At 49.3% G+C, this 20,287-nt stretch overlaps 3 protein-coding genes across 3 annotated transcripts; 1 reads left to right on the forward strand and 2 right to left on the reverse strand.

Annotated features, from left to right (window-relative positions):
* Positions 1–2,186: 2,186 nt before the first annotated feature.
* On the reverse strand, positions 2,187–6,344 carry LOC307214972 (olfactory receptor 52B2-like). Its single transcript, XM_079974089.1, has 2 exons — positions 6,272–6,344; positions 2,187–3,671 (listed from the first exon to the last, which is right to left on the reverse strand). Exon 2 carries the CDS (start codon positions 3,625–3,627, stop codon positions 2,671–2,673), a length of 957 nt encoding a protein of 318 aa, XP_079830215.1. The 5' UTR covers positions 3,628–3,671; positions 6,272–6,344; the 3' UTR covers positions 2,187–2,670.
* A 2,499-nt stretch (positions 6,345–8,843) lies between these two features.
* Positions 8,844–10,040, reverse strand: LOC307214973 (olfactory receptor 52Z1P-like). Its single transcript, XM_079974090.1, has one exon. The coding sequence runs from the start codon at positions 10,015–10,017 to the stop codon at positions 9,064–9,066; it is 954 nt and encodes a 317-aa protein (XP_079830216.1). The 5' UTR covers positions 10,018–10,040; the 3' UTR covers positions 8,844–9,063.
* A 3,487-nt stretch (positions 10,041–13,527) lies between these two features.
* On the forward strand, positions 13,528–19,298 carry LOC307215103 (olfactomedin-4-like). The gene is made up of 6 exons (XM_079974282.1): positions 13,528–13,641; positions 14,766–14,846; positions 15,638–15,790; positions 16,936–17,148; positions 17,436–17,577; positions 18,364–19,298. The coding sequence occupies exons 1-6, from the start codon at positions 13,549–13,551 to the stop codon at positions 19,158–19,160; spliced, it is 1,479 nt and encodes a 492-aa protein (XP_079830408.1). The 5' UTR covers positions 13,528–13,548; the 3' UTR covers positions 19,161–19,298.
* The last annotated feature ends 989 nt before the right edge of the window (positions 19,299–20,287 follow it).

The following is a 20,287-nucleotide window of genomic DNA, read 5'->3' on the forward strand; positions in this document are numbered from 1 at the left end:
AACAGATAAAATAAAAGAGCATGGGTGTGTTGCATCTTATTGGTTATATTTTCATGTAGCCCACACTTTAGCATAAGCTGAAGGGCCCATCCATCCATTTGACTCCAGTCCAGAATTCCCCCCTCGCATTCCCCAAAGGTTCCCACTGTAGCACCCTGCTTGTGGTTAACGCTTAGCTGGAATGAAATATTCAACGCAGCAATAGAGAAATTAAAATAATAATTTATTTGTCAGACAAATAAATATGAGGCACAGTGGTATATGGTTACCAAGCTCTGGCCTGGCCTCCTGCCATTCTGGCCAGCACTTATATTTCCTTAACCCAGCCCCCTTGCTCCTCCTGTGGCTGCCTCTGTCCAATCAGCCTGGTTGAAATTCCTATTGGCTGTTTGCTAGAACCAATCACAAAAGATACACCCATTTCCTTTTGCCCTTTTATGGGAAACAAAAAGCTATATATTCTTCTATCTATAAATGACAAATAAGTAGTAATATATCTTACATGTGTCTCAACAAGGAACCTTAATTACCAGCTCACCTCGCCCTATTGCCCTCCAGAACAGATGGTTTAATCTTAAATTTTTATCTTAAACAGATGTCAAGGATCTTGAGTTCACATCATCATTGAAAGATCTCCTTCTCTTGGAGGTCTTTAAACAAAGGCCTGACAACCATATGTGTGCTCTAATGATGTTTCCTGCTTGGCAGGGGGGCTGGGCTGATGGCCCCTGTGATCTCTTCCAACTATATGAAATAAGAATCTAGCATAAGGATTTAATATTTCTTAGCTTCTAATTCCTTTGCATAATTACATTTAAGCCAATATATTTAATACATAATATAGATAGCTTTTTAGAAGAATAAACCTTTTCAAAGTAAAAAAAGGAAGGAACAGTTTCCAGCCTCAAAATAAGATAGGAAGAAACCTATCTTCTCCAGTCAAGCCAGTTGCCTTTTTCACTGCTCTTGACCTTTCAACCTTAGGAAAATATGGCTCAAGTTTAATGGGAGGCACATGGTTTTATTTTACTATTTATCAACTCTTAATTATGTTTATCTCTTTTTTTATATTCTGTAATATGTAGGGTCAGTGTAACCTTGGCTGTCAGCCTGTAATTCCCTTTTTACGACTTTGAGAATTGTTTTCTGCTATAAATCAGGGGGGCCCCTTGTCCAGGAGAATAAACATCTTGCCAAGGTTCTTAGGCAGCTGGTCTTCTGCCTGGCATGAACATTTGAAAATCCAACCCCTGGGTCTTAGTTTGCCTACCCATGGCCTAGGGCTTGCCGATCAGAGGGTCGGCGGTTCAAATCCCCGCGACGGGGTGAGCTCCCATTGCTCGGTCCCTGCTCCTGCCAATCTAGCAGTTCGAAAGCACGTCAAAGTGCAAGTAGATAAATAGGTACGGTTCCGGCGGGAAGGTAAATGGCGTTTCTGTGCATTGCTCTGGTTCACCAGAAGTGGCTTAGTCCTGCTGGCCACATGACCCGGAAGCTGCACGCCGGCTCCCTCGGCCAGTAAAGCGAGATGAGCGCCGCAACCCCAGAGTCGGTCACGACTGGACCTAATGGTCAGGGGTCCCTTTACCTTTACCTACTCTTGAGCCAAACCATTGTGCCACACAGCTCAAGGTTGTTCCTTCTGCTGCACCAACTGGAAGCAGCTGTCATGGGTTTCAGCCTGGAGGTGCCCTTGGGAACTGAAATTGGGACCTTCATATATATATATATATATATATATATATATATATATATATATATATAATATTTTTATTAAATTTTCAACAAAAATAACAAAAACAAAACAAAAACACACAATAGCCAACACGATAACAACCACAAAGAAAATTGTACACAAAAACAATGTCAAATCCATAAAATGGGATTCTCTGAACCCTGTGACTCCCCCCCCCCCCCCCGTTCCTTAAGTTTTCTACATTCCAAGCAGGTGCTCTACCACTTAACGACGATGCTTCCCAATTCCAACGGACTTTCAGTATTGCTGGCTTAGGGCTGTGTCACATTCTGTTCCCACAGTGGCTGACCAGATGTCCTAATGGGAAGCCATCTAGCAGGATCTGAGCACAAGAGCCCTCTCCACGCCTGTGGTTTCTAGCAACCAGTATTCAGAAGCATTGGTGCCTCTGATTGTGCAAGCAGAGCAGAGCCATTGATAGCCCTCTCCTCCGTGAATTTGTTTAATCCCCTTATACGTTGGCGGTCATCACCTTGTGGGCATGAGTTCCACAATTTAACTTTACGCAAAAAAGTCATTTCTTTTATCTGCCACGAATCTTCCAGCATTCAGCTTTATTAGGTCTCCATCATGTTAGGTGAGAGGGAGAAAAATGTTTCTCTATCCATTTTCTCCATGCCACATATAATTTTATCATGGCACCTCTTCGTTTTCGTAAACTAAAAAGTCACAAAAGTTGCTACATTTCCTTGTTGGGGAGTCATTTCACCCCTTGATCATTTCGGTTGCCCTTGTCTGAACTTTCCCCAGCTCTATGAAACTGAGAGCAGAGAGCCAGGTAAGAATTGCACCATAGCTTCCTGCTCACCCCATTTCTCAGCAGCCCACCTTCCTTCTCTCATGAAGGAGGGTCTCCATATCTCAGGCAACCTCCCGCAAAGGTTCAGGGGGGCTGATGCACCAAGCGCTGCCTTCTAGCAGCACCTCCACCTCCCTGTCCGCGAGAACACGTGGGTGACTCGCTCCCGTATCTGCCTCGTTCTCACCCCATACACGATGGGGTTGAGCATGGGGGGCACGATGACATAGAGGTTGGCCAACAGGATGTGGATGCAGCTGGGGATGTTGTGGCCAAAGCGGTGGGTGAGGAAGGAGAAGAAGGCAGGCATGTAGAACATCAGGATGATGCAGATGTGGGAGCCGCAGGTGCGGAGAGCCTTGAGGCGGGCCTCCTTGGAGGAGAGCTGGAAGACGGCCCTGAGGATCAAGCCATACGACAAGGCAATGAGCACCACGTCCACCCCTGAGGACAGGAGGGTCGTCGTGAAGCCGTACCAGATGTTGATGGTGATGTCTCCGCAGGCCAGACGGGCAATGCCCATGTGTTCGCAGTAGGTGTGCTGCATGGTGCTGTGGCCGCAGTAGGGCAGCCTCTTGAGGAGGAAGATGGGTGGGGACATGATGCACAGCCCCCTGACCACGGCCGCCAGGGCCACCTTCCCAATCACCGATGGGGTCAGGATGGCCATGTAGCGCAGAGGATCGCAGATGGCGACGTAGCGGTCAAAGGCCATGGCCAGCAGGATGGTGGACTCTGCGATGAAGCTGAAGTGGGTGAAGAACATCTGGGCAATGCAGGCGTCGAAGGAGATCTTCCTGGAGCCGAACCAGAAGATGGCCAGCATCTCGGGCACAGTGACCGTGGACAGCAGGAGGTCCGACACAGAGAGCATGGCCAGGAAGAGGCACATGGGCTGGCGAAGGCTGTGGTCCGTGGCAATGAGGAAGAGGAGGAACAAGTTCCCCAGGAGGGCCACGACGTACATGAGGCAGAAGGGGACAGAAATCCACACGTGGGATTCCTCCATGCCAGGGATGCCAGTCAGGACAAACGTGACGGGGTCAAAGCTGCTGTCATTGAGAGCAGCCATGATGATGGGAGGCGAAAGGTCTTCTCCACTGGTGTCTCCTGCTCCTAGGGAGAGAGAAAGAGAGAAAGATTACAAGATCAACAGCCTCCAGGACCACATCAAGGAAGTAATAGCACCACTGGAGTGTAAGCAGGAACAAAGGGAAGGCGAAGCAGCACTTTGAAGGTGTGTGTGTGTGTGTGTGTGTGTGTGTGTGTGTGTGTGTGTGTAATGCAAATCTTTAAATCTGTGTTAAATTTGAATGAATTTGTTGTGAATTTCTTAACAAAATTGGAAAACTAATAAAAATTATTTGGTAAAAAAAAAAAGGTAACAGCACCCCTGTATTCTGCCTTGGTGAGCACCACCTGGACTCTGGTGTCCAGTTCTGGGCACCCCAGTTTCAGAAGGATATTTTCAAGCTGTGCAGAGAAGGGCAACCAAGATGATCCAGGGTCTGGAGACCAAGCCTTATGAGGAACATTTCAGGGAGTTGGGGATGTTTAGCTTGGAAAAAAAGGAGAGTGAGAAGTGATATGATAGCCATCTTCAAATATCTGAAGGGCTATCACATGGAAGATGAAGCAAGCTTGGCTTTTTGCTGTTCTGGAGGGCAGGACCCAAACTAATGGATCTAAATGACAAGGAAGGAGATTCTGGCTAAACATTTGGAAGAACTTTTTGACTGTAAAAGCCTATTGGCGGTGGAATGGGCTCCCTTGGGAGGTTGTGGACTCTCATCCTTTGGTGGCTTTGAAGGTCCGTATAGTTCAAGCACTGGTTTTCCCAGTAGTGATGTATGGAAGTGAGAGCTGGACCATAAAGAAGGCTGATCACCAAAGAATTGATGCTTTTGAATTCTGGTGCTGGAGGAGACTCTTGAGAGTCCCATGGACTGCAAGAAGATCAAACCTATTCATTCTGAAGGAAATAAGCCCTGAGTGCTCACTGGAAGGACAGATTGTGAAGCTGAGGCTCCAATACTTTGGCCACCTCATGAGAAGAGAAGACTCCCTGGAAAAGACCCTGATGTTGGTAAAGATGGAGGGCACAAGGAGAAGGGGACAGCAGAGGACGAGATGGTGGGACAGTGTTCCCGAAGCTACCAGCATGAGTCTGACCAAACTGCGGGAGGCAGTGGAAGACAGAAGTGCCTGGCATGCTCTGGTCCCTGGGGTCACGAAGAGTCGGACACGGCTAAACCACTAAACAACAACAACAAAGCAGAGGTTGGATGGTCACCCTCATTGCAGGGGGTTGAACTAAATGACCCTTGGTGTCCCTTTCAACCCTACAATTCTATGATTCTGTTACTCTCTTTCAGCAAGCTGAATTGGTACATCTGTGGAAAGCCAGTATGAAGAGTTCCCTGATCCTGATTGTCCAGAGCTACAACAAGGGTTTGTTTGATAGCTGCCAGCATTGGTCTCGCCTTTGACCTTTTCACACCTTTTCTGGGCTCTCTTGGTGCTTGGCACTTCCCCATCTGCTGCTTCTGGCCCCAGTGATAGACACAGACACAGCCTGTTGTTACAGCAGGAAACAGAGGCAGCCTTTGGGCAAGCCTTTTGGAAGGGAAGGAGGGAGGGAGGGAGGAGGGAGGGATGTCCAGAAATTAGAAACACAAGACGCGTTTAGGTGTTCCGTTCCCTGCACAGCTTTTAAAAATGATTAACGAAATAATTATTTGGGTGCCCCAGGCTGTTCTAGACGTGTCCTGGAAACAGGGCAAAGGAACAAGTTCTGCACTCCCTGCCCACTTATCCCCAGTCGCTGAGAGACACAAAGAATAAATCCTAGGAGCATTATAAGCCTCCCTGGGGGCCCCATGTTGTCGTCTTGGCCTGCTTCTCTGTGCGTCATCTAACTGGATCTCTGTGGCCTCTTTCAGCTGCCAGACACCTCTGAGGTTCTCATGCAAGTAAGGCAAACTCTGCTTTCTCTGTGAATTCAGCCAGACTTGAGTCCAGTCTTTCACTCTACCCAGTGCCAGAAGGTGGCTTTGAATAGGTCCCCCCATAGCTCAGGAAAAATCCCATAATAGCACATGACAAACAATGATGCTTTCATGGCCCTACATTCCATTCCCAGGGCCACGCACAGAACGGTCTCACAGAAGTTCGTTCCTGCCCTGAGTGTCCTCATCAGTTGGCAGCAGAGCCACCATGGGAAGGATCTCCGTGCCTCTGCACTGTCATTGCTCGGTGGGTGACCTTCACGGCCAAGTGGAGATCTGAACCCTGGTGTCCCAGGTCCCTGTCTCTCAGGGCCAAGCATTGTCTGCTCCCCATCTCGGGCCAGTCATCCTGTCTCCACCAAACATAGGAATGTAGGAAGCTGACTGATATGGAGTCAGCCTCTTGGTCCATCTAGCTCAGGGGAGTCCAACACACAGCCCAAGGGCCACATGTGGCCCTCAATTCCTTTCTGTGGCCCTCAACAACATTTGGTGCCTTTCCAAAACCGGTAAGCAAGGCACTGGGCTTTGGGAAGGAAATGCGAGAGCTCTGCCAGCGAACTGGGACCTCTGCCATGCCTGACAGAAAAACTGAGCCACATCCCTTCCCTTGCAGGGTTGCGGTGAGGATTGAAGAAGCCCGAGGGGCAGCTGTTTAAGCACCTTGAGTTTTCTGCGCATGAAAGCAAAGCAACAAGCAGGACTTACTTTCAGGGCGGCTGCTCTTGAGTTCTCAGGGACTCTCCTTCGTGAGTGAAGGCCAGTTGGCTCGCCTTGAGCAGCAGGAGGTGAGGAAATGCCTTTGCTAGGAAGAGAACGGGCAGAAAAGCCCCACCACCGCTGGGGAAGGAAGTGGCACTGGTCTCAGCGCTTCCAGACTGGGAATTCCATCATGGGGGGCGTGCTACAGGGACCTCCCAGCTGCAGTGGGGCATCCAGGCTCCGAATTAAAGATTAACAGGACCTGTCTGAGCTCTTTCCTTCCTGCCTGCTGCTTTGGCATTCGCATGCCAAGGGATGGGAGTCCTCTGCATTGCCATGGAAACCTCTGCCCGCCCGCCCCCACCCTTGCCCCTTCTCCCTAAGACTGCCAGCAGAGCCCTTTGCGATGGAGGGAGAGGGGAGAACCATCTGCTACCTGCTGCCAAGGACTGGCGAAAGAGGTGCAGCCTGCTTAGCAACTGGGAAAGGGAGTGCCAGGTGAAGGGGACGTCCAGGCAGGATACCTACATAAGAACCTAGGAGGAACCTAGGAGACCAATGGTTCATCTAGTCTAGTACCCTATTCTCAAAGTAACCAGGGTTGTGTCCCCCACCCCTGCTGGAACTCAGTTCCGGCCCCTCTCAGGTGGGTGCCATTGCCATTATAAGAGAACAAGGGAGAAGTTCATGGTGAGTTCCGGCACCTCTTTTTCTGGGAAAATTGCACAGGCAGTAACCAATGAGTTGCCCCCAGTGGGATGCCCTCAGGCAGGATTCAAGAGATCTCTCCCTTCCTGCGTTTTCCAGCAACTGGCGTTCAGAAGCATCGCTGCCTCCAACCATCAAAAGCCCTTTCCACCTCCATGAATTTTGAAATGTGGTTGTGAAGAAGAGCAAAGCTCGCAGAGAGAGAGAGAGAGCGCAGGGAGAGTTCTTGGCATGGGGTGATGTCAGGGTCATGCACTGCCTTCAAAGGGCGCTGAGACCCTGCAGGTCCTGAATTTTCTGCCAGGTGCCCCTTCAGCATTGCCCAGGGAGCTTCTCTTGAGTGCCACCTTGTGTCTGCAGAACAGACACCATTCTGAGCATAGGACTCGGGGGTCAGCAAACTTTTTCATCAGGGGGCCGGTCCACTGTCCCTCAGACCTTGTGGTGGGCCAGACTATATTTTGGGGGAGGAGGAAGGAAGGAATTCCTATGCCCCACAAATAACCCAGAGATGCATTTTAAATAAAAGCACACATTCTGCTCATGTAAAAACACACTGGTTCCCAGACCATCTGCAGGCCGGATTTAGAAGGCAATTGGGCCGAATCCGGCCCCCGGGCCTTAGTTTGCCTACCCATGGTGTAGGTAGGATATGCAGTGTGGTGAGCAGAGCTATTAGAAAAATGACCTCATAAGACCAAGAAGACAAGAGGACAAAGGGATCACGACCATTTTCATGCTATTGGGCATGATTTTATTGTACAAACGAATAATGAAGCACACAGATGCACCTTCAGCATATAATATGGTCTGGCTTGTATGAATGCGTCTTATCATCATCCTAATTTTTGACCCATTACAATCTGACTCCTTCGGAGAAACAATTAGTAATGAAATAGCTGCAATAATAAGAGGAAACCAGTGGGTTATAATTTATCCAATTCAGATCTGAAGCGGGTTTCATGTATATGCAAAAATTCCTCCATAATATCTCATGTCAGAGCTGCCTCTAGGTCCCAGCTCACAGAGGACCAACGCTAGGCTGTCGTAATGTACAAAAGTCTTTATTGAAGTTCAGTTTCCATTTCAAAGCCACAGCGTGCAGCCCTACGTCTTAAACCCTAGATCGGCGAAGTCCCGTCTGAATCTCCTCCCCTCTTACACCAGTTTAAGATCCTAGCCCTGCTCCACCTTTTCCGCTGCTCTCTTCTCCTCTGGGTCCTCCTGCCCGCTGGGGCATTCCCCTTTCTGGACTCTTCCGACGCTGAGTCGCTCAGCTCCTCCCCCTGCCTCCGGCGGGCTTTAGGACCCGGTTCCCAATCCTCATTCTCTGCTGTCCCACGCTCCTGTACATTTGAACTTGCCTCTCGGGCCAACCCAGTGACCTTCCTCCTGACCGTTACACTACTTCTGTCACTGCTTCCCTCTTCCGGGATACTGGCCGGATCTGACCTCCCCTCCGTTGTCTGACTCTCCGATGGAGGCGTGGTCATCCCTGACTACTCTCCTCTCCCTGCTGGGGGAGACGCTACTCCCGATACCTGTGACTCTTCCCCCCCACTGCGCTCTGGTGGGGAAGCTGGTCCTGATTTCCAACTGCTGCTCTGGGAGTCCCCGCTGGCCCCTTGCTTCTGGGGTGTCCCCCTTGGGACCCCCCTTGCCCTGGCCACCGGCGCCCCCTTCTGTGAATCTTCCGATTCGCTGGAGAGGCTCATGGAATCTCTCAGGCCACTGTCATCTTCTCCTACGCTGCCCTCAGATTCTTCCCCTTCGCTCTCCATCTCCCCTCTTCCCTGTGCTTCTGCTCCTGAACCCCTGACATCTCATTATCCTGCATTTTGTTGATTTTTTAATGTTGATATACCTTTTGCATTTTAAGCTGTCTTTCTATTGACAATTGCACCAAAAATTCAACAAAACCCCCCATTGTAATAAAAAGGATGTTGTGGTTTGTTGATACTGCAGATTGAGCAACATCCCAATTAAATTTAATTTCATTTATTTTATAAAATTTACACAGTGCTTAATTGTAAACAACAACAACAACAGGCAAAAATAAAATAAAATAATTGAACACGTGCCTGGAATCCTCAGCGCCACTTCCCAGGCCGCCAGAGCAGCTGAACCAGGCACTCGCGGATCTGCTTGGTTTTCACCCCATAGACAATGGGGTTCAGCATAGGGGGCACAGTGACAAAGACGTTGGCCAGCAGGATGTGAGCAGGGCGAGGGATGCTGTTGGCTGCAAACCTGTACGCGAAGATGGAGAAGAAGGCTGGGACATAAAACATCAGGATGACACAGACATGGGAGCCACAGGTGCCCAGGGCTTTGGCCCGGGCGTCCCTGGATGGGAGACGGAAGACAGCACGGAGGATCAAAGTGTACGAAACAGCGATCAAAACCGTGTCGACCCCCGTGGTCAAGAGAGCCACGGTCAGTCCATACCAGATGTTGAGCGTGATGTCGGCGCAGGCCAGCCTAACAATGCCCATGTGCTCACAGAAGGTGTGGGAAATGACGTTGCGGCCACAGAAGGGCAGCCGCAGTAGGAGGAAGGTCAAGGAGGCCATCAGGCAGAAGGCCCTCACCACCGCAGCCACCAAGATCCTCACAATCCACAAGGGCGTCAGCACAGTGGCGTAGCGCAGCGGGTCGCAGATGGCAACGTACCGGTCGTACGCCATCGCCAGGAGAATGGCTGACTCGGCTACAAAAAGGAAGTGGATGATGAACATCTGGGTGACGCAGGACCCAAAGGCGATCTCCCGGGCGTGGAACCAGAAGATGCCGAGGGTCTTGGGCATGGTGGTGGTGCACAGTGTCACGTCGGCCACGGCCAGCATGGCCAGGAAGAGGAACATGGGCTCGTGGAGGCTGCGCTCCTTGGCGATGACGAAGAGGAGGAGGCCGTTGCCCAGGAGAGCGAGGAGATACATGAAGCAGAAGGGAATGGAGATCCACATCTGAGATTCCTCCAGGCCTTCCACGCCAACCAGGATGCACTTGGCGATGGTGAAGCTGGAGCGATTGACAGCTGCCATGGCGGGGAGACGTTTCTCTCTTGATGGCCCTGTGAAAATGGAAGGAAGTGCAAGCATCAGCCAGGTGAGCAGCCATTGCCTCCCCCTGTCCGGCAACATCCAGCGCATGATCTGTAGACACACATTCACACATTCTGCTTCCACCCAGGTCCTCCCACTATTGAGCTGTGAGTCGGCTGTGGTACATTGGGAGGTCGGAGGCAGAGGAGACTGCAGAATGCCCCCTTGCTCAACCTTCCATTAGCTGCCATGTGTGGGATGTGACATAAGCAGTCAAATACAACATTTCCTGTTTGCCTAGAGTGGACTCACGGGGGGGGGGAGGGGGGATGTTGCTCCAGCCAGGAGGACTTCCTGTTACACCTGGTCTGGAGCATCCTTCCTTCGCATGTGACCAGGTAAGTGGACGTGACCCTTCCAGACCCCACAAACCTCCATCATGTTGCCTCTTCCTCATATTTGCTCTAAACTAAAAATCCTCCTGCAACCTTTCCAAATATGGGAAGTTGTTGCCACATCTCCCGGATCATTTTCTTCACCCCTTTCTGAACCTTTTCCAACTTTGCAACCTCGTTCTCGAGGGGAGGCATCCGGATCCGTACACCCTACCGCCTTGCAAAGTAAATTCATAAAATGGCATTACAATAGCCTCTCCTTTATTTCCAACCCCTTTCCTTTGATCCAGTCACTCTGTTTGGATAAGAAACAGATGAGAAGTGCACTTACGGCAAGTGCAGAACCCAAAGAAAAACAATATAAACTCTACCAGGTGCAGATGGCCTACTGAGTTGACCCAGGAAAGCTCTGGGTCTGTGCTGGGCTTTTCCTGTTCTTCAAAGCTTCTCTGCTTACAGAGAGGAGACTGGACAGCTGGCAGACAGTCTTCATGAGTCCAAACTCCTGAGGTCCAGCTAAACTGACAGCATCTGTGTTATCTCCCGCTTGGACTACTGCAGTGCGCTCTACGTGGGGCTACCTTTGAAGGTGACCAGGAAACTACAATTAATCCAGAATGCGGGCAGCTAGACTGGTGACTGGGAGCGGCCGCCGAGACCACATAACACTGGTCTTGAAAGACCTACATTGGCTCCCAGTACGTTTCTGGGCACAATTCAAAGTGCTGGTGCTGACCTTTAAAGCCCTAAACGGCCTCGGTCCAGTATATCTGAAGGAGCGTCGCCACCCCCATCGTTCTGCCCGGACACTGAGGTCCAGCTCCAAGGAGCTTCTGGCGGTTCCCTCGCTGTGAGAAGCCAAGTTACAGAGAACCAGGCAAAGGGCCTTCTCGGTGGTGGCGCCCACCCTGTGGAACGCCCTCCCATCAGATGTCAAGGCAATAAACAACTATTTTACTTTTAAAAGACAACTGAAGGCGGCCCTGTTTAGGGAAACTTTTAATGTCTGATGTTGTATTGTTTTTAATATTCGGTTGGAAGCCGCCCAGAGTGGCTGGGGAAACCCAGCCAGATGTGCGGGGTATGATTATTATTACTATTACTATTATATAGGAGGAATCTGCTGGATCACCTTGTCCAGCCTCCTGTTCTCACAGTGGCCAACCAGATGCCCTAGTGGGGAAGCAGGACCTGCGCACAAGAATAGCTCCCCTTCCTGGGGTTTCCAGCAACTGGCATTCAGGAGCATTTCTGCCTCTGACAGTGCCTAAGAGCCATTTATAGCCCTCACCTCCTCCATGAATTTGCCTAATCTTCTTTTAAGGCCATCTAGGCAGGAGGCCATCACTACCTCTTGTGAGAGGGAGATAAGAAGGAATTTCTCTTATCTGTCCTGAATCTTCACCATCTTCTATCCTGCCAATGCCCGTCCACTGGGAGTGTTTGCCTGCTTGCTCTTGCCAGGCGGTTCTGTCATTCCCCTTACCTCAGTCACCAAAAAGGTCGTGCAACGTCTTCCTGCTTTTAGCAAGCATACGGCAATAAACAGTCCGATCCAGGACTTTGCAGCCCTGATGGAAGATGGACCTCAAAGCGGCTTCTCCAGGGCACTTCATGAGAAGGCAGCCACTGAAGGTCAGCAAACGGTGGAAATTTATATGTCTTCTTCCTCCTCCTCCCTACCTCAGAGTCCCAGGAGAGGACCTGCAGACAGCAGAAGTCCAGAGGGAGAGAGTCGGTTGCAGTAAATGAAAGGGCAGGGACATCATTTATCCCAAGAGCTTCAGGGCTGAGCAGGGATTTCAGCAGGAACTCCTATGTTCAAAAGCAACTGAGCATCCCCCAAAGAGGTCCCTATTCACTCTCCCCAGTTCTGCAAGTGAAGTCCAGGGCTACAGAACTGCTAGGTTTAGTTATTTTCTTATTGCACACTAACATTTCTCTGCTTTAAGGGGGGGGGGGGGATGAGCCAAGGTTCAGCTCCAGTTTCTGCTGCTTTCAAAACTGTGAGGAATACTAAGTTAAGGGTCAGAATTCAATCACGCACCAAGACCTCACATCCTCCCTCTTGGCCAGGTTTAGTAAAGGTAAAGGGACCCTGACCATTAGGTCCAGTCATGACCGACTCTGGGGTTGCGGTGCTCATCTCGCTTTATTGGCTGAGGGAGCCGGCATACAGCTTCCGGGTCATGTGGCTAGCATGACTAAGCCGCTTCTGGCAAACCAGAGCAGCGCACAGAAACGCTGTTTACCTTCCCGCCGGAGCAGTACCTATTTATCTACTTGCACTTTGACGTGCTTTTGAACTGCTAGGTTGGCAGGACCAGGGACCGAGAAACGGGAGCTCACCCCGTCGCGGGGATTTGAACCACCGTCCTTCTGATCGGCAAGCCCTAGGCTCTGTGGTTTAACCCACTGCCCCACCCGTGTCCCTTGGCCAGGTTTGGGTTGTAGCAATTCCTTCTGGGAAACAGAGCGCCTTGTATACACTAGCCGGACCAGGACATTTTATTGCCCCCACTGGCCATCTTGGATGGGCCCAGGTTGTTGTGGGGCATCTGAACCTGGGAAAGCCAAGTCTTTCTTGGTGTGTGTGGCGGGCACAGAATGTCACCTCCTAAGCAAAGGGACCTTGCCTGCTCTTCCACCGTCTCCCAGCTTCCATGGACTTGCATTCTTGCCAATCCGGCACTCCCCACTCCTCTCCTATCTTTTGGAGGTGCCACATTAAAGCTTGCTTTGTAGCCCAACAGCTTGCAAATTTGTCACAAATTCTGCCACATACACACACCTGAGATGTGGCCAAATCTCCTCCCCACTTGATAGAATGATACAGTTGCCCAAACTACAGGAGAGCAGGAGGCTGGCCCTTGGGCAGAGTGCTGGAACCAGTTAGATCCTGTTAGATCTGGACGGTGGCATTGGCAGTGCACATAATTCCATGTGTCAATTTATGGCTGTCAGTGAAATTTTGGACCCATCTACCACCTGCTAGCTTTGTAACCTGCAGTGTTGACATAAGCACTATCTCAACAAGGAAACACTATTTATTGATTAGGGGCAATCCCAGAAATGACTATAAATTAGCGGTTTGGTCTCCAGTTCCACAAGGCAACATCGGCGGACTGCGGAGAAGATGGGTGGCCCAACTTCAAGGTCCCTGCTCTTCCTCCTCGTCCATGGCATCTGTGTGGCCAGCATGAGCACCACCATTAGCATGGAAAGTGAGGTAAGGAGAGGGTCCCATGGGTCATGCCAACAGGGACAAGGGGAGAGAGGAGACACAATAGCCAGAAATCAGGAAGCAGGAAGGAGGCTGGATTCACAAAGACCTGCTTGGTCTGTGCTGGAGCCAAAGCTGTGACTGATGGGGAAGCAAGATCTATTGAGGTGTTAATGTTGAGATTCCCCACTCCATCTTGTACTCAGGTTGTATACATGTTTAAATAAAACCATATTTCCTAAAGACACCACTGTCTCCACTGACCATTCTAAGGAGACCAAATTTAGCTAAGCAACTGGAACCCCCTGGAGTCTTTCACTGCTCAGAGATCAAGGTGCTGTGTAAAAATAAACCAGAAGGTCTTAAAGCATCTAAGATTCTAAAACAAAAATGCTTCATGAACATGCAAGATTTAAAAAGAAACCTGCAGTCCAGCAAGAAGTTTTGCTGACATAGTTCAGTTATTAACACATCCTTTTTTCCAGCTCTCTGTGACCCCATCACTGGGCGGAGAATGCTGTAAAGAATACAAGCCATCCACCATTTTTGTAGAAGCAATTACCTTGCCCTGCTTCTTAATAAAACACTCATCACCCTCAAAAATAAATTCAAAACCAACATTTGTAAGGCATGAAATTGACAATAAAGAACATTCTAGTTCTTCAACAAACAATACATCCCTCAATTCTGCATCTAGGCATGGCAAATAGCCCTTGATCACATCCTACTTTGGAACAAGACACTGGGTGGTAGTCAACTAAAGGAATGCATGAGCAGAACTCCTCCCACTTGCACACTGGGACTTCCTCCCCTATTCTCTCCCCATGGGTGCCCCACACCATCCCCAGATATGCTCTGGAGTGTTGAAGGAACCCCCAGAACAGATTTAGGGGGTGCAGAGGGGGAGGGAAGAGGGGAAGTCCTATTGTACAGCAGCAGATTTGCTGCTTCTCAATGCCACATTGACTACCTTCCGTCATGTGTCATCATCACTGCCTTGCCACCCTGATCCACCCTCTGGTAATCTCCTGATTAGACTACCGCAATGTGCTGTGCATGGGCTTCCCTTTGAAAACTGCTCAGAAACTTGAAATAACTTCCCATGTGATGTTTGTGTTTTCCTCTGGTAGACATTGGTTACAGAAGCCCCATTTCCGAGCGTCTTTTCCCGACTGCCCAGCTGGAAAGCGACATCTACCACCGCCTCCCAGGTAGGAAACAATCTTGCTGTTCAATGGCGATGTGTCTTACCTGAGGGCACAGAAAGATGGGTTGACGTTGAGGAGGTTCTGCCTTGAACTCTCATGAGAGTCAAGCGGAATCAGAAGCCATGGGCAGATAATTTTGGAAACGGTGAGCGGGGAACGAGAATGTCTGTCTTTCACAGGTTGAGTAGCATTGGTGAAATCAAGAAAAAACACTCTTGGTACTGGTGTTATGTACTGAGTTGAATAGGATCCAAACTGCAGCAGTCTGATTGGTCCTAGAACAATAGGATTCAGAATGCAGCAGTCTGATTGGTCCTAGAACAATGCAGCAGTATGATTGGTTGGCAGGAACCACCCAATCATGCTCCAGATATAAGTGAATCCACAACCTGATTGGCTTACAGTAGAATTCCAGAATTAGCCAATCATGTGCAGCCCATTGTGTAAATAATGTATATAAAGCAGATACTTTGAGGGGACATTCATTCATTCCTCCTCACCACTATGAGCTGAATAAAGAGCATGAAATCACTTTGCGACTCTGAGTATATTTCAACTTCTGTGCAAACAAACCACCTCGGTTTCGCTTTGGGACAGCAAAAGCCACAGGTTGATGGGAATCACAGGTGCGGGGAGACCTCTGCTTGTAGGCTTCCTGTTGGGGCACCTGGTTGGCCACTGGGAGAAGAACAGGGTGCTGTGCTCAGGGGGCCTATATGCCCTAGTCCAGCTGCTGCTGCTGCTGCTGCAGGACTCCTTGGGTGTTCTTACCCTCGCCCTCCTTGCTCTTGCAGCTGGTCTCCCATGTCAATGGCTCTGTGGACGATCGCGGGATATGCCAATGCTCCGTGTTCCTGCCAGAAGACGCTTTCCCTGCCCAGCAGGTGGAGGCCCTGGAAAAGCTGGCAGGGTCGCTCTCGGAGAGGTTCAACAAGGAGCTTTCCAAGGTAAATGAGGACTTGATTTTAGGAATGCAGGCCTTGGGCCTTCTTAACGACTAAATGCCAAGAAATTGGTATTCCATTCCCAATGAAATGTAGGAGGATGTGGTGCCATGTATAAGATCAACACATTGTATCTTGAGCCCTGCATTGTAGGCTAGATGATGCATTGGAGTTCCTTCCAACTCTACAATTATATGATTCTATGATTAGCTAATAAAGCAAAACCTGCCGCTGGGCAAGACTTGCAGTTCTTTTCTCATATTCATATTTCCTGGGTTAATGTATCATTTGTTCATTCCTCGCCCATTCCTGCCCCCAGTTCTGCCCCAAACAAGACCATATTCTAGGGATGAAATAAATTATGCAAGTCAGGTAAAGGTAAAGGGACCCCTGACCGTTAGGTCCAGTTGCGGCGCTCATCTCGCTTTACTGGCCGAGGGAGCCGGCGTACAGCTTCCGGGTCATGTGGCCAGCATGACTAAGCCGCTTCTGGCAAACCAGAGCAGTGCATGGAAACACTGTTTAGCTTCCCGCCAGAGCGGTACCTATTTATCTACTTGCACTGCGTGCTTTCAAACTGCTAGGTTGGCAGGAGCAGGGACCGAGCAACGGGAGCTCACCCCGTCGTGGGGATTTGAACCGCCGACCTTCTGATCGGCAAGCCCTAGGCTCTGTGGTTTAACCCACAGTGCCACCTGTGTCCCTAATTATGCATGTCAAGTAGTTGGTTATTAAGATTAAGACAGCTTTGCTGGAGCAAGGGCTGCAGTCTGGAGCAGTTGTCACTCAAAACAAGACTGAATAGGCCAACTCTACGATCCCACCAGGACCCCTTTTTCTTTTGGAGAAACATCTGCCTCTTTTTGGAAGCAGGCCTCTCTTCTCCTCTCCTTCCATATTTCCTCCATCCTCACCTTGACCACTTGCTTTCATGACTTTTTACCTTATCTAGTTTGCCAGTTGTGCTTAGCCTTGAACACCAGAGCAAAAGAAGCTCTCCTCATGTGAAATCTTGAGAAAAGAAGGAGGGAGCTGCTTCAATTTAAGAGTGGGAGGAGAACATAAATGGGCCAGTTCAGTAAAGGGGCCGCTCATCAGTTCCTTCCCTTCTCTCCCTGCCTGGCTTCTCTTCCTCCCTCTTCCTGAAGGTGACTGAGTATATGAAGATTGTGGATGTCTATGGCCATAAGATCTTCAACCTCACGCAACGGGTGGAGGAGATGCACAAGAGCCAAACCTCCTACACGGAGCTGGATTTCGAGGTCCTGAAGCTGGAGATCCAGGAGATGGAGAGTCTAGTGGTTCAGTTGAAGGCCTCCATGGGAGAGAGCAATGTGGTGGTCCAACAGCTGTATGTGGAGGTGAGGCTGGATCAGACAGACAGACAGACAGATGGATAGGTTTTATCTTTTGTGAAATATAAAAAACCCCAATAGAGCATAGATTTTTTAAAAAATAAAATAAAAAGGCACATCTTAGAAAGGCAGAAGGACATCAGTGTGCCTGCATTAATTCAGGTTGTCCCTGAGTTGACAAAGGGGGTTGCCAGTGGGGAATGGCCAGGAGACGGAGACAGGAGTTGCAGCCCAACAATATCAGGAGGGCAGCATGTTGGTCACCAGATCTGTATCCTTCCTTTTCTCTTCAGATTAAGAACATGAGCCTGATGGTGGCGCATCTGGAGAATCTGGACAAGAACAATGTCCTGGCCATCCGACGGGAGATCCTGGCCCTGAAGCAACGGCTGAAGGAATGTGAAGAGCCAGGCTCTGGTCAACTGGTTCCACCAGGTCAGCAGGGCTTCTAAGACAGTCCGTGGGAGACAGTGGAGGCCCTCAGCACTGCTTGGGACTTTGGGGTGGGGGAAGTCTGAGGATTGGAGCACATTCATTGGCTGCTTCCACAGTTCTTGGGTCATTGCATACCTAACTAAATCCTCCCCACGCCCCACCATAAACCATGGGTGAAGATCCTCTTCACAGTTTCCTGGAATTTGCAAAGTGACAGGGAAATGCATGGAAAAGTGTGGGTTGAAAGAGCAGCTAATGGGAAGACATGCAAACCAGGGCAAATGATCCCGCACCATAAATAGGTTGTTTGGCGTTCTGCATGGTGGAAGCATAATGTATGTGTCTGCAAGGATCTGGGCCTGTCATAGGGCATGATGGGCTTCCTTCGTGGAGTGGAAAGAAGAGAGTCAGCATAAAGTGGGTGAAAAGGTGAAGGAAGTATGGGATGTTTGAGGTTTTTGACCAGTAATGCTGCCTTTCCTGTAAAGCGAGTTTCTTTTGGTTCCTTATTAAATGAGTTGCAATGACTTTGTCATCACTATAAAAGCTGTTAACCTCTGAATGGCAGTAGAAACACCCTTTCCATCAGCTCAGAAGATTGCCTAGCTGGTGGGGTTTTCTCCAGCTCAATTGCATTGACTTAATCAGAAGAGTCTTGAAAACAGACTTCTTAAACCCTAGCAGACTTTTACCCTAAACCACAATGTGAAGGCTTAATGTTTCTCTCACCATGTTCATGTCTCCCAGTAGTTTCAAATCATCTTCTCTTTCTCTGTTTGGTTCTAGGCTTCTGCAACCACAGTGGCCTTCTGAACATCAGCAAGCCACACCTCCACAGCTGGAGCTGGAGAGGGTCTGGCTACCGGTATGGTGTCTGGGGCAAAGGCTACTCTCCAGGCAGCCCTACAAGTGAAGCCTATTGGGCGGCCCCAATGTATGATGAAAGGAACATGCAGACAACTGATCTTTACTCGTCCTATGAAAACCTATTATTTTATGCACCATCTAAGAGACTTAGTCTATCTGGGCAAGGGAGTGGAGCAACAGTATACAAGAATTTCCTGTACTTTAATTACTACAACACCAATCAGATGTATAAATTAGAATTGACCTCTAACACTGTGGTTTTGAAAAGCACGATCACAGGGGCTGCCTACAATAACCGCTTTTCCTATGCAGGGACGGCTTGGCAAGATATAGACTTGGTTGTGGATGAAAGTGGGTTGTGGGCCATTTATTCCACAGAGGCAAACACAGGGAACATCGTGATTAGCAAGATAAACGAGGACACCCTCCAGATGCAGAAGACCTGGTTCACACGGCAGTACAAGCCGTCTGTGACAAGTGCCTTCATCATCTGCGGAGTCCTGTACGTCACTCGGTCTCTGAACACACATCAAGAGGAGATCTTCTATACATTTGACACAAACACGGGGAAGGAGGGCCGGATTAGCATAGTGCTGGAGAAGCCTTTTGGTACAGTGCGGGGGGTTGACTACCACCCAACAGACCGCAAACTCTATCTGTACAATGATGGCTTCTTGGTTTCTTACAACCTGGTGTTCCAGCTAGCCTCTCCATGAAGGAAACACTACAGTTCTATGATTCTTAGCTTCCTTTTCTTTGCAATCTTCTCTGCTGACCAATCGTGTCCATGATTACAATTTAAAAAACAATCTAACAAGTGAAATGTGGATGTAAAATTGGATCAAATAAAAGTCCATTGTAACTGCAAAGATTAATGGTGTGTGTGTCCTTCAGGCATTGCAATCATTGGGTCAACGAGTGTCAGTGTAGGCTGAGTCAAAAGTAAGTCCTGTTGAGTGCACTGGGGTTTATTCCCAGGTATGTGGGTTGAGGATGGCAGCCTAGTTACATCTTACTAGCTTGAGCAGAATCTTAGGTTTCAGAGCATGTACAGAGTTCCATGCAACACAAAGGTATTGAGAGAGACAGCATCTTTGGACTCCAGTTAGATGTTTCCTGGAAGAAAAGGTCCACGATTAAAGCCTCACAGATTTATGGGAATATGAGACTAGATGAATCTGGCCTTTTTACCAAGACAGACTGTGGTTTTGTCCAATGGTGAGTCACACCTGATTTCTGATGTAAACAGTCTATGCAGCCATGCTAAGAGGCTACCTCTACTTTCCTAACGACACTGCAATTATGTTTGAAAGGTGGACAGTTAGCATTAGTGAGCAAAAAGTGGGGAAGCATATCTAGAAACAAAACATTGAACAGCTATCTATTCGTGGTTTGTGGCAGCGGTGTGTAAATCCCAGGTGCTCTAGGTGGCAGTCTTGAGCTACATTTGAATACAGGGGCTTGTCATAGGAACCCTCTACCACCATCAGAACTCCCTACTTTCAGGTGTGGGGGGGTGTCCCAAGAGAGATGGGAGAGATAAGAAGCCAGCTGGAAGAGGAGGCAGGAGGAATCCAGTGCTAGCGAAGGAGAGTGAGACACCTCAGGGGAAAAGCTTGAGAGCTGGCAGAAATGGGGGTGAGAGGTGAGGGCAGAAGAGATGGAGGGTGATTGGGGAGGAAGGGTGGAAAGGGCAGACAGGGACACGGAAGAGAGAAAAGGGGAGGGTGGCAGTAAAGGAACTGCAGCCCATAAAGCAGCATCTAAGGAGATGGTTTGGCAGGCTCTGTCTCGAAGGCTAAGTAGCAAAGCAGGATAGTGACCCTGGATCATAGAATTGTAG

The sequence above is a fragment of the Podarcis cretensis genome (assembly GCF_951804945.1).
Source record: "Podarcis cretensis genome assembly, chromosome: 4".
Taxonomy (NCBI): Eukaryota; Metazoa; Chordata; class Lepidosauria; order Squamata; family Lacertidae; genus Podarcis; species Podarcis cretensis.

Bases quoted from the DNA above. Each gene is read 5' to 3' on its own strand.
- LOC307215103 (XM_079974282.1), top strand. From the start codon at position 13,549: ATGGGTGGCCCAACTTCAAGGTCCCTGCTCTTCCTCCTCGTCCATGGC. The intron at 13,642-14,765 runs GTAAGGAGAGGG...TTCCTCTGGTAG, and splicing joins CCATTAGCATGGAAAGTGAG to ACATTGGTTACAGAAGCCCC. The intron at 17,149-17,435 runs GTGAGGCTGGAT...TTTTCTCTTCAG, and splicing joins TCCAACAGCTGTATGTGGAG to ATTAAGAACATGAGCCTGAT.
- LOC307214972 (XM_079974089.1), bottom strand. From the start codon at position 3,627: ATGGCTGCTCTCAATGACAGCAGCTTTGACCCCGTCACGTTTGTCCTG.
- LOC307214973 (XM_079974090.1), bottom strand. From the start codon at position 10,017: ATGGCAGCTGTCAATCGCTCCAGCTTCACCATCGCCAAGTGCATCCTG.